The sequence below is a fragment of the Papio anubis genome, chromosome 5, assembly GCF_008728515.1.
Source record: "Papio anubis isolate 15944 chromosome 5, Panubis1.0, whole genome shotgun sequence".
Lineage (NCBI taxonomy): Eukaryota > Metazoa > Chordata > Mammalia > Primates > Cercopithecidae > Papio > Papio anubis.
The window spans coordinates 129,811,649-129,824,493 of NC_044980.1; the positions used below are offsets into that span (position 1 = coordinate 129,811,649).

A 12,845-nucleotide genomic window follows, 5' to 3' on the forward strand; every position below is an offset into this window, starting at 1 on the left:
GACTGAATGAGCTCCTGTGCCCCCAGCTCTTACTCTAGTTGACTTTTCCAGTCTTAAGATCTCACCTGAACTATCGCTTCCCCAAAGAAGACTCCTTCTACATCCAAACTGGTTGAAGTGGCCTTGCTCTGTGTTCCTGCAGCTTCCCAAATGTCCCTTATCTAAACACCTATTCTAATGAAAGGAGACTGCTTTTCAATTTGTCTATCTTCCTTGTAAGTTCCGTGAAAACTGGGGCTTTGTCTATTTTGTCTTTTGCCATATCCCTAGTATTTAACACAGTGTATGGTACAGAGGAGAAAAGAACTCAATACATATTTATTGAATTTCTGAATTCAATAAATTCAGAAATTTACTTCAGTCTTCCTTGCCATAAAAATGTAGTATCAAGAGTAGTTAAGAAATTACTAGGGTGATCCTGGAAGCCAAGCGAGGGTCAGAGTCTATATCACACTCTCAAAGCAGCTGCACTGTTGGCCTTCCATTTGTCAATTCCCTGTAGTGCCCTTCTGTACCTTATCTTTTATGCATTATGCTTTATAGCGTCTGAATAAACATTTATTGCCATGTAACATCTCATATCCCTTCATCTCAAGACTCTGTGCCTTCCTGTGTACTTTATCTTTGATCCTGGGGGAGTCACACAGCTCTGAGTGGTGTCCCTGGTATCAGGGCAACAGAAGAGGCCTGCTGCAGACAAAGACTCCTCAATGCATCCCCCACTTCTAGGAACCTCTGACTACTGGGGACCCAGAAGCAGAAGGAAAGCTCGTTTGATGAAACGCAAGGACAGATACCAGCATCAAGGACAGGAAGATGCTCAGGTTTCTTCCTCCAGCTGTGCCAGTGATGCTCCCACAGCCGTGGAACCCGTCTTGAAGGAGTAAACAATTCACCTGGAGAAGTGTGACTATGTATTATGGAGTGTGGGTTTCCCTGGTGATGATGGGACAGGGGCAGTAATATATTTTTGCCAAAACTAATTTTTATGATTTTTGACTTAATGACATTGAATCACCTCCAGCTACACATGCATCATGGTTTCATCTGTCCTTTGTTTCCTGACACCAATGATCCAAAAAAGGTTCTAACTCCATGGGATGGGAAGTCATTTGCTCCTTTACAGTTAACTAATTCACTCTTATTACTTGAGCATCTGCATCTACTGGTGGTCTCCAACAGCTTTGTCTGGGAGACTAAATCATCTTTTTGAACCTCCATAAATAAGTGGCCATGTATTTAGGAGCAATGTCTAAAACACTCCAGTAGTCAATCCAACCAGACTGAAATAGCCCTCTTGGAAGGAAGCCTCAGGGGTCTAGAATTGTCCTCTGCTTCAGAAGTCTTCAGTAATCAATGCACAGCTTCGGATTAAGTAATATTTGCCCCACTACATTAAGAAAGAGAAAACACAAACTTCTAGATGTTCACATAAGACAGAAGACCAGCACACTAATGCCAAGAATAAACACCCATGCCATTTCCCACTGCTGCAGTGCCCCTCCCACCACTCTTTTCCCTTTAACATCCAATAGAAGTGAATAGATCACAGATACCCAGGCAGGAGACCATGGGTGTGAAACTCCCACTATCCTTGTCTTTTGGGGCTTCGGTATATCCTGTATGGAATATGGGAGAAGAATACTACAACCTTTGGTAAGAGGGCTCTAGACATCTTCTTCCACCCCAGGAAAGGGGTTCAGCAGGTCTGGGAAACTGAGAAGTTGGTCAGGCTGGTTCAGGAACTTAAAGACACCAAAAGAACATCAGGATGCTGTTTGGGAAGGTCTAAGGGCCAGGCCCAGCAGTATGTACATGCCACTCCTCTTATGAAGAATAAGGAGTCATTGCAAAGGGGTCTCCTCAATCCTAATCCTGACTCTCAAGCAAGCTATTAAGTACCTGTAAGCAGGCAGCCTTCCCATATCCAAAAAGTCAACTTTCCTGCCCAAACTACCAGGAGGCTTTGACCAGCGAACATTTCCAGAGCTATTCTCTGGGCAACTGACAGCATTTCAGCCATTCTGACAGGTTACCACTGTTCTTTGCAGCTCAAGGTTCACAGGGAGCTGGCATTTTAAGCTCCTTCTGTGAATGAGAGACGGAGGTCAGTGAGCAGGTTTGTACCGGGGTTTGATGTACAATACGCCACTTGCCCAAACGGTCCTGAGCACTCAGACATCTCATGGCTCATCTCCAGTCTCAGGCTGAGGATCAGTTTGCTCCAGAGCTGGAGGGAATAATTTGAACACCACAAACAGGATCTTCACAAAGAGAGAAACATTGCAAGGAGCTGCTAAGTCTCTGCCAGAGCCCCAGGTTGGGTTTTCAGCTAAGCAGTTTGGCCCAGGATAGGGATGGCTTGTTTTTTTCTATTGCAAAGCTCTCTCCACCCCATTGACTCAAATCCAAGTTGAGTTATGTGTACTGGAATCTCCCCATTCCTTCTCAGCTAGACTCTTTTTTGGCTCCTCTCTTGGTAATGATATTTTCTGAGCAGCCACTAGGTACTGCACCCCATGCCTGAGCAGCCACCACAAAAGGTCTCTGCCTCTGGGATCTCACATTCTTAAGGCAATTACAATACCGAGTATCCCTCAAGCCTGGAATTGCCAGATCATCTTCTCATCTTCCAGGCTGGCTAAGTGTCCCTGCTTAGACGGCTTCGATATCCTCCCTCTCTTCCTCATCTCGTGTCTCTCCACAGGGGCATCCTCACGGTTCTTCAAACACCTCACATTGCCTTACTGCACTGGCCCATGCTATTTTCTCTATCTGGAACATTCTACTCCTCCACTCTTAGTTTAAAGGACACCCCCTCAGAGACAGCTTCCCAGATCACCATCCCCTATAAAGCAAGTCTCTCTCTAACCTCTGTCTCAGAACTGTGCTTTGTAGCGCTTACTAAAATTCGAAATTACATATTTATTTGCTTGGTTACCTATTTCTGTGTCCCCTACCAGATGGTAACCTCCAAGTGAGCAGGAATGGTGCCTGTCTTAGTCCCTTACTGCCCCTACCCCATATTTTGCACAGTGCGTACAACAACTGCAAGTATTCAATAAGAGCTGCTGAACAAATCATTGAAAGATTCTTTCTATGATGAGTGACCTGGAGTAAAAGGGGGCAGGCTCTGGAGGGCCCTGTTAATAACAATAGAGCCTGAGCTCAGTTCTAGTAGCAAGGGAGAGCTCGCCAAGCATTTTTAGCACAGGAGACACACAGACTTTTATTACAAAAATTCCCCCTCTTTGGATATGTGGAAATGGACTTTGGGGTAGCAGGAGGGGCAGACTGGAGGCAGGGAGACCTATTAGAAGGGTCCTATAAACACTGACATCCTCGCTACTAAAAGTGTGATCTGTGGACCAGCAGCTTGGCCATCACCTGGGAAACTGCTAGAAGTGCAGATGTCAGACCCCGTCATCTCAGAATCTGCATTTTAACAGCATCTCCAGATGACTGTTTACACACCTAGCATCTGCGCCCTAAGGGAAAGGCAGTGATGGCCTGATCTGCCTTTGGCAATTGGGGGGGGTAGAAATGACTTATCAGTGTCCCCTTTAAATCCACCATTCCAGACATGGCTGGAGTGTCAAAAGCAAGTCCTATTACTACAAACTATCAAAAATATTGAATCTATTAGTGGCTAAAAAGAGCAAGGGGATGGGGAAGTGTGGGTTTAATTGAGCTGAGATGGGCTATGGCTATTGAGAAAGGCTATAATCTTAGACAAAGAATTTCTAACCCACAGCACAGGTCTGGAGTTACAGAGTTAAGGATTCCTGAGTCTGGCCATGAAGAAGAGCCAACTCTTTTATTCCCACTATATTATAAATTTCCCCAGCACCTAGTACAGTGCCTGGCACTAGAAATGGCTCAAATGTCTATTGAATGAACCAAGGAACCAATCAAACAATGAATACGCTATTGAATCCTAAAGCAGATTCCACGGGTCTGAGTACAAGCCAGACATATGTACTTTTCCACTTTCCTGTTTGTAAGAAACACACTTTTCTTCTCCTTTGTTAGAACAATGTGAACACCTGGGAGGATAAAACTCAACTATTAGTGGACAAAATCCTAAGGATATATGACCCACGCATCACAAAATCAGTAGGGAAAAGTGGTCACAGCCTCTAAATAACCCTGATAAGTCTCTGAGGACAGCAAGCAGTGAGGATCATCGTGGGCCTGTGACATCTCCATGGTGTGAGGGTCAAGGTGGTGAGGGGATCACAGGGAATAGAAGTTGCCAATTGTCTGTGCAGTGGGAGCATGGCGACGAGGAGGTCCCAGCAGAAAGGCCCAAGAACCATCACCACGATGTCCCCTACAGCAACTCTCTTTAGTCACGGACTCCACTCTGCAAGTTAAACCTCACACAGAAAAACAGGAAGACAGATGAAAATGGTGTAGCTCTGGCTGGAGGAGATGGGGAGGGCAAGAGCTCTACTTCCACCCACCATGTCTTACAGAAAACCTTGACACACGCACCCATATGCTGGCTCCTTTGTGTCTACCACAGTGTTGAAACCCTCAGGGGGTGGTTTTAGGATATGAAAATGAAGAAACAAACTCCCATCAATTCTATGGTTTCCCTTTAGTTCATTATCCTGGTAAAACGGTACCCATTCTCAAACACAAACGGCCATACTTCACCCAAAGAGAGTCCCATTATCCTGGTAAAACAGTACCCATTCTCAAACACAAATGGCCATGCTTCACCCAAAGAGAGTTCCAAGAACAAATTATCACCTCCTTTCTCTACTTCCATAACCCCTGCCTCCCTGCCTGTAAATCCTATTATTGGCTTAGGTGAAATGCCCCTCTAGAAGAGGCTTTTCCTCATCCTTCCAACAGAAACAAAGCCTTTCCTCATCCCTCCAATAAATATAAATAGACATATTTTATCCCAGCCCCTTTTTCTATGAAATCATTTTCTTTTTGTTGGTTTGAGTTAAAATGACCTGTCACACACTTGTCCCTACCCCTATTAGGCTGTGAATCCCTGAGGCACCCCCTTAGAAAAGAACAGTGCCTTATTTGGGGCCTGTGCAGGGCAGATGCATTCAAGATGTGCAGTAAGTGTGGATTAGGTGTACACTGACATCACACCCCTTCCTTCCGCTGCACTGGCACAAGGCAGCATCCTGAGCCTCCCTTACCAGTTTGCTCCCCATCAGCCGAGCTATGTGACTTGCCTCTTTTGAACAGCTGGCTATCCCACCTTCTCCAGGAAGCTTGTCTAGATTAACTTCAGGATTACACGCCACTCTCAGAATCATCCTTTCTTCTTACCCTTCAATCAGCCCAGTTACACAGGATAGAATATTTTTATTTTGCTTTTATTTGTCTCCATGGCCAGAGAACATCTCTGAGTCTGTTCATGCAGCAGCTTCTGAAGGGCAAGGCCTGGAGCCCACCACACTTCCCAAGCCCCAGTTTTGGCACAGAGACATGTTAGAACAAGCTGACATGAAGTATTTTTAATGACAAAAAAAGACAAGAAAGCCAACCTTGGATGTGTAGGAGTGGCCATCCGAGCCGCAGACCATGGCTGACTGTGCCACAGGACAGGGCTTGCACTTGACCAAATTCGAAGGTCCAACCCAGTGTTTGTGGGCCACGTTCCCCTTCTTTTGCCTAAAGATGAGAAAAAAAGGGGATAAATTAGTTGAAGTTCTAGACGCTATGAGTCTTTCCTCTAGGTTCCCAGAATAAAAGGCCAAATAAATAAAGGACTACCCAACCAGGCCGAGGGATCCTGAGGGCCTTTGCCAGCACTTCCATTTGCTCCAACTCATTGATAGGAAGCAGAGGATTTTGTCCCAGAAGCATAGATTCAACAAACCAGATGGACTGAGGAAAACAATGTAGCCATTGAAAACATGACTACTGACATGGGAAGATTTTTACAACACACAGAAAAAAACAAGTGAGGGAATATGGCTTAATCAGCCCCAATACCATATGTGGCATATCACAGATGCCCAGAGAACAGCACCCCAAAGTCTGAGACTCTCCTGGGGCTCACAGGCAGCCTTTTGTGTGGATGACGCACAGGCATCTCAATGAGTGCTTTAGACAAAAGCACACCTCCGAACACAACTGAAAGACTTTATCACAGCTGTAGAAAACTATCTCTGGATATATTTTAAAGTAATTTCAGTCCAGCTTCCAATTTGCCATTTGATAGAGGCTCTGAGGTGATGTCACTTTCAACTGTTAAAATAATCAGAATTCTACTCTTTCATTCCAGCTCAAGTTTCCCCCGATTCTAACCTTTGTCATAATGATAAATGATGCTATTAGGATGGCTTATGTCCACGGAAGGAACCCCATCACTATATCATAAACCACTGAAATAAAGGCCTGCAGTTACTGCCACCCTTCCTCTCTTAGCCAAAGCTATTCTCCCAGCAAACCACTTGGAGCGACTCCCAGGGCCTGGGGCCGAGTTTTGGTTGAAGGATACCGGTCTCTGGATGGCCCATCAATCAGGCAATTACTGTGCCTTTGAAATGTTTGGCACTGGCCTTCCTGCATGATGGTTAGAGCTTGGGCTCTGGAGTCAGAAAGTACAAGTTCAAATCTCAGCTCTGTCATTCACTCACAGTGCGACCTTGGCAAGGTATTTAATGGCACAAATCTCAGTTTCCTCATTAGTAAAATGAAGGAAAATAGAATTGACTTCAAGTGGATGTTATAAAGATTAAATGAGCTGATGTACCTGAAGTACTCAGCAGAGTGCCTGCAAAATAGGAAGCAGTCAAAATGGTAGCCATTACTACAATTATTACTTGCCCCCACATGGAGGATGAAATTACCAAACCATAGAAATGTGATTAATCCTCAGTCCCCAGGCTTGAAACAGCATTTTATTTTCAAAAAAATTCATGGAAGCGGAAGAAGGAAATATTTTCTACCAGGTGTGGAATGAATCTCCAGTCCTCAGGAATTCAGGTTTGGTATCTAGGGTAACCTACCCTCTTCCAAATGAAGGAAAGTAAGCAAGAAAGAAAGATGCATGAAGCCAAGAGCACCGTTAATTTGGTTCTTATTCTAATTCAAAGGTACTCTAGCAATTTGGGGCAGGCAGGAGGAGGAAAAAGGTCTGTTTGGGGAACAACCTTTGAAGGTGATATCAGAGAGGATCAACAGGTACCCACAGCACAGCACGTGGGGCCCCCCAGAGATCCTAGGCTGGGCAGGCTACAGGGCTGAGCCTGTCTAACTACAGAACCAGAGAAGAAAGTCTTATGCGTGTCCCTTGAAATCACCTTGCTTGTTCAACTTGCTTGTCTTACTAGTGGGGAAAACGGAAACTCGATGAGAGCCAGAGTCTTGCCTGAAGTCACGGGGCTGATCAGTAGCTAGACTTGGGATGGCATCCACGCAGCTGTAGAGAGTGTCCAGGGATGTGTCTCTCTTCTTTAGCGCATCTCAGCCCAACCTAGATTACCAGCTTGAAAATTCTTTGAGGGCACCCATATGTGTGTCATTTGGGGTCGTCTCTCCAACACCTCACTGTTTTCACAGCTGCTGCTCACCTTGGCTTTGCCCTCTGGGATTTTTTAAAGTCTATTATTTCCATTTATAAATTACACGGACATGAGGTTTCCTATTATCCTTCGTCAAACATACGTTACTCTTTCAGGATTTGTTCTAGGCTACTGGTAAAGGGATGGCGGGTGGGACTCCTTGTGGAGAATGAGCGGGCTGTCAGCATAGGGTTAATCTTAGGGTACATGATTCCTTCAGCAGAACACCAGACATTTATCGTCATTCACACAGCAGATTGTCTGACACTGATAATGAATCAGCAAATGCAGAAATAAGTTCTGGCATCTGGCAGCCCTGCCCCTGGGTCAGTCCCCAGTGTGCATGTCTACAGCTGAAGCAATTCTTGTTATGAGTTCCCAGAAAAGGGCTATAAAGTCCAAAGAGTGGGCAGCTTTGCTGCAGCAGACATAACCATGTACAATGATGCCCTAGAGGAAAAAAAGCCTGAGGGAGCTTAGTCAAAGTCAGGGGAGGAAGACGTAAACACTGAACCAATGGCTTTGAAGAAAAGATGGAACCAGCTATCAATCACCAGTTAATGACAAATCATCTTTATCACTGGACCTGAACTTCACCATTAAAGTAAATTCATTAAGGGGAGGCAAGGAGGTGAGGCTGATTGGTGCCTATCAGAGGGCCTGGTGCATCCCGAATGCTATCCCTGTGGGGTGGTGGGGAGGGGGTCCCTATGTGCTGACCACTGCAGTGGTATCTCAATAGTTAATCGCAAAATCACAGAATGTCAGAACCAGAAAACACCTTAAAACTACTCTCCTTCAACAACTTTATTTTCTAGGTAAGGAACCAGAGACACAGAGAGGAAGTGACTTTCCCAGTGTCACCGAGAAATAGGGCAAAGTTACATTATCTATATTTGTTGAATGGAAGTTGTTCAGGAAACCTGCATCAGTCTGGGACTATTTTCATCCCCTGTTTTGGCATCTGTACTTTCATTACCATGCTTCAGTTTTATAAATAATACTCCTTTGAAACATTGCTCCTGGCTCTATACCTGCAGAGGAGCAAGCTGGATGTACTTGATATCAGGTGGTTATGAATTATGCCCAGGTAAAACCATCTTTGACTTCTCCTAGGACACCCTGGGGGCTCTGGGCACAAAGGCCAAGCCATTCTGAATGCTCTCAATTCTAATGAAACAAGAATACCTGTTAGATGGGGGCAAACTCAGCTGTTGCTTACCTCCACAAGGTAGGACTCTAGTGGAGATGGCACATGATTCTGAAGTCTCTTTCCAGAGGCCAAGTATGTAAAGTTATGTACAAGTATATGTGAGCCCAAGGAAGTTGAACTTCCCTGGCTATTGTGTATTTTAATCCCCACAATTCAGTGCAAATCATAAAAAATAACTAACCCAGTCAAGGCAAGGGACTAAGATTTTTAACTCGAGATATTTCCATTCTTGAGTCAATGAAGAGTGAAATCCAATGAAGGTATCTTGATGAGATTGCTATGCCCAATGTCACAGTTATTTGTCAGTTGGGGTGACACAACAATTTAGTCTGAGCGGCAGGTTCTGCCAGCCTTCTCATTGGCCAGCGAACCCTAAATCTACCCCAGCCCAGCTGGTACCAAGGGGCAGCCACATCTCCTGCAGGCTGATGGCACCACACACAAAATTCCAACCCTCAAGCCCTCCACGATGGCAAGAAGACAGATAATCAATAGATCACTGGCATTTCTTATTCCTTTTTGTTCAACTGTGTATTCTCCATCTTTTTTTAAAAGTATACTCAAATTCCCAGCATTATGTTTGTGAAGCAGAGGAATGATTGTTAGGTACAAATCTGATCATGTGATTCTCATGCTTAACACCGCCATCTTCAGCTGGGTACAGTGGCTCACGCCTAAAATCCTAGCACTTTGGGAGGCTGAGGCGGGTGGATCGCCTGAGGTCAGGAGTTCGAGACCAGCCTGGCCAACACAGTGAAACCCCGTCTCTACTAAAAATACAAAAAATTAGCTGGGTGTGGTGGTGGGCGCCTGTAATCCCAGCTACTCGGGAGGCTGAGACAGGAGAATCACTTGAACCCGGCAGGCGGAGGTTGCAGTGAGCCAAGATCATGCCACTGCACTCCAGCCTGGGCAACAAGAACAAAATTCTGTCTCCCCTCCCCAACAAACACATGCACACTAACCACGACCAACACCAATTTTTGCTCCAGCCACTCTCAGCTGTTTCCCAGAGCCAGCTCTTTCCTATGTGCCATCATGTGGGTTTTCCTTGACCCACATTTCTCCCCTCATCCACCTTTCTCCGCCGCTTGCCTAAAATATCAGTTCCTCAGAAAGCCTCCTAGGCCCCTCCACAGGCAGGTTGGCTGCACTCCCACTCCATCAAAGCCTTGTGACCACTTCTGATTGGGCTCTCTAATTTCCAAGCAAGCACCTTGATTTAACTTGACAAAAGGTTAAGAGGTTATTATTATTCCAACAGGACATGGGGCACACCCAGGCTAAAAGCCTGGGAAGCCCATGCTGGATACCTCCCTCTTCCTGCTCACACCAGTTTTCCCTACCATGCAGTCCTATTAAGTTCTATCTCCAGCCAGCCATATCTAACACTTAAGTGTCTCTTCCACGTGTCATGCAAATTCAAGTCTATACGACTGGACAATTATTTTTCATCTGCATAACAATGTCTATTCCTTGTTCAAGCTTCAAATCCATTGCTTTCTGTGAAGTCTTGCTGACCCTGTAAACTTCATCCCAAGTAGTTAACCATGATATTGTTTTTCCAACATTATAACCTGTTCAGTCCCAACTGTGGCATTCACTACAACGTGAAAGTTCTTTTGGTGTCTTTCTTCCTCAATATACTATGTACTCCTTAAGGGAGGTGACTGGGCCTTAATCATGTTGGTGCTTCCATACTTAGAAATATGGGCAATACTTGGCACATGATCCTACTCAGTCAATAAGTGAACATATTGTTTTGGACCTTTAGAACGTTCTCCTTTTATTTCTGGAAAATGTTAGCACTATGGCAAAGACAAAAATGGTGTGTTATTTTAAGCAACAAGAATTCAACAGGCTCTTGTTTCCAGAAATCCTGATTCAGACTATGAAAAAAAAAACATTCAGCAAAAAACCCCACAAAACTCTAGAAACAACTGAGAAATGGGTGGAGGGAGCTCCCCTGTGCATCAGCGGACTAAGGATTCCCACACTCTTCTGTCTAGAAGTCAGACAGTTTCCAAAGCTGCGTGAGGGCCTCTGATGATGTGGTTCCAAATTGTCAGCAGATATTAATCTTCAGGATTCAGGAATGATAAATCAGAATGCTGAAATCATGTTTTTCTATATTTCTCACAATATTTTATGTGTTTTTTTATACAAGCAAGAAATACTAAGTTTAGTAGTATTTATAAAGACATGCAGCCTAGAGCAAAAATTCAAACACTGGAAACTGTCATCCAGCATTATTGGGTAGTACTCAATTAACATAACAATTGGATCCTCTAACAAGTTAACAGTACTGCCCAGAATCACATATTGACATTGTCAAATTGAAGACTTACTTTGCTATGAAACAATTCTTTGGAACCCCACTCAGAGGATTTTTATAAAATATACTATTGAAACAAATCTATTCACATTCATCTTATTCACAAGAACAACTCTCCATGAGTGGCTGACAGAACTATAAGCACACTCTTTTAAGATGGCAACAGCTACAAGCAAGACGGACTGCCCACGTCATAAACCCTCTCTTCAAGGTGCTCCTGTCCTGGTTCCTGGGAATATCAACCTTAACCTTCAACTCTATACCTCAGTGTTTCCCACTCTTGCTTTAGACTGGACCCCACTGAGATATCCCCACCCTCACCAACCCACACCCTGCTACCTCCCCCACAGGTGACACCAAGGGAGTCCTTGATGACATCAATGTGACCCAGCCTTTCACTTGACCATGGCATAATGGGACCACAGCCAGGCCCCACAGCAAGCAGGTGGCAAGACAGAGTAATTTTTTTTAGCAATAAATACATGTACAGGTGTAAATTTCCTGACATAATCCTGCTGAATGAAATTCAACAATCTGTGTCAAAAATATTTTAATAATGGGGAAAGTAGCTGCTAAAAACATGAGAATTGCTGACTTTTTCTTTCAGTCACTGAAGGAGGGCCATTCATTTTACTCAGTACACTCTGCCATCTACCATGTTTGTATAACTTTAGATAAAACTGTTTTTGCTCTGCATATGAACAGCTGCTGAAGGAGTAAAGCAATTCCAGATAGTGAAGACCAGCAGCAGCACTCCACTTGTTTCATGTGGCTACTACATGCTGGTCTAATTGCCCTGAACGCATCTCCCTGATTCCTCACGCATAGCAACTACTCTGAGGGTAAATGCTATTAATAACCCCATTTTACAGATGGGAAAAAATGAGGCTTACATAACCAGTCCTAGTAACTGGACCTTCTTTTCTCTCCTGTCTTTGTTCTCTTATCACATCTCTAAGACAGAGACCTGTCAGCTCAAAGGGATGAAGAACCCACCAGAGAACGATCCCTCTCCAATAAGAGTGTTTCCTGGCACAGAAGGATTACATGCATTTTACTTTCATGTTACTATCAAATTTCCTATTCAGAAATAATACTGAATTTGTTTGCCAAATCAAAACTAATTGCTTCTAAAGCAGATAGTTAACATAGTGGCTATTTTGAACCAGAGACAAAATAATGAATGTTAATTGAAATGAAAAACATGTTAACCATTGAAATAATCTGTCATATAAAATGATGCTGTAATTCCTCTGTTGTTAGGGTTATTTGAGTCATTATGCTAAGTCATAAAATTATACAGGAAGAGCATAATGGCCTGTGTCATTTACAAATGAAAGAGATTCCCACGAGAGATATTTTTCATCGTGGGGTATGTGGGCTCACATGTCTCCCTCCTGTTCCAAATGAAGAAGATCCCAGACACGAGATCATGTCCAAAGAGTCCAATTTTCCTAATAAGGCAAAGAGAACTGAAGAGAGTGACTCCTGTGCGCCTGAGGGTATCCCAAGTGCTACTGGGCAGGCAATGGTGCAAAAGACTTGCTGTTTACAGAAACTTGAAATTTAAAAGGACAAATATGTAATAATAAAAATAACAGCAGCTAAACATTTATTGCGGCCTTATTATGCCGCTGCTGCTAACGCTGTTACTATTACCCATAATAGTTCACATAACATGTGTCCAGCTCCTGTAATGTACCAGGCATTCTTTCAAGCCCTTTATGTGATCTGTCCATCTCCTCCTCCCAAC

At 44.1% G+C, this 12,845-nt stretch overlaps 1 protein-coding gene across 2 annotated transcripts in view; it reads right to left on the reverse strand.

The window, feature by feature from the left end:
* Window positions 1-12,845, reverse strand: part of SPOCK1 (SPARC (osteonectin), cwcv and kazal like domains proteoglycan 1) — a 524,236-nt gene that overhangs the window by 133,241 nt on the left and 378,150 nt on the right. For both annotated transcript variants that reach the window (XM_009209152.3, XM_009209151.3), the window contains one exon: window positions 5,520-5,646. In XM_009209152.3, the coding sequence (XP_009207416.1) occupies window positions 5,520-5,646 (127 nt within the window). The remainder of the gene's footprint in view (window positions 1-5,519; window positions 5,647-12,845) is intronic.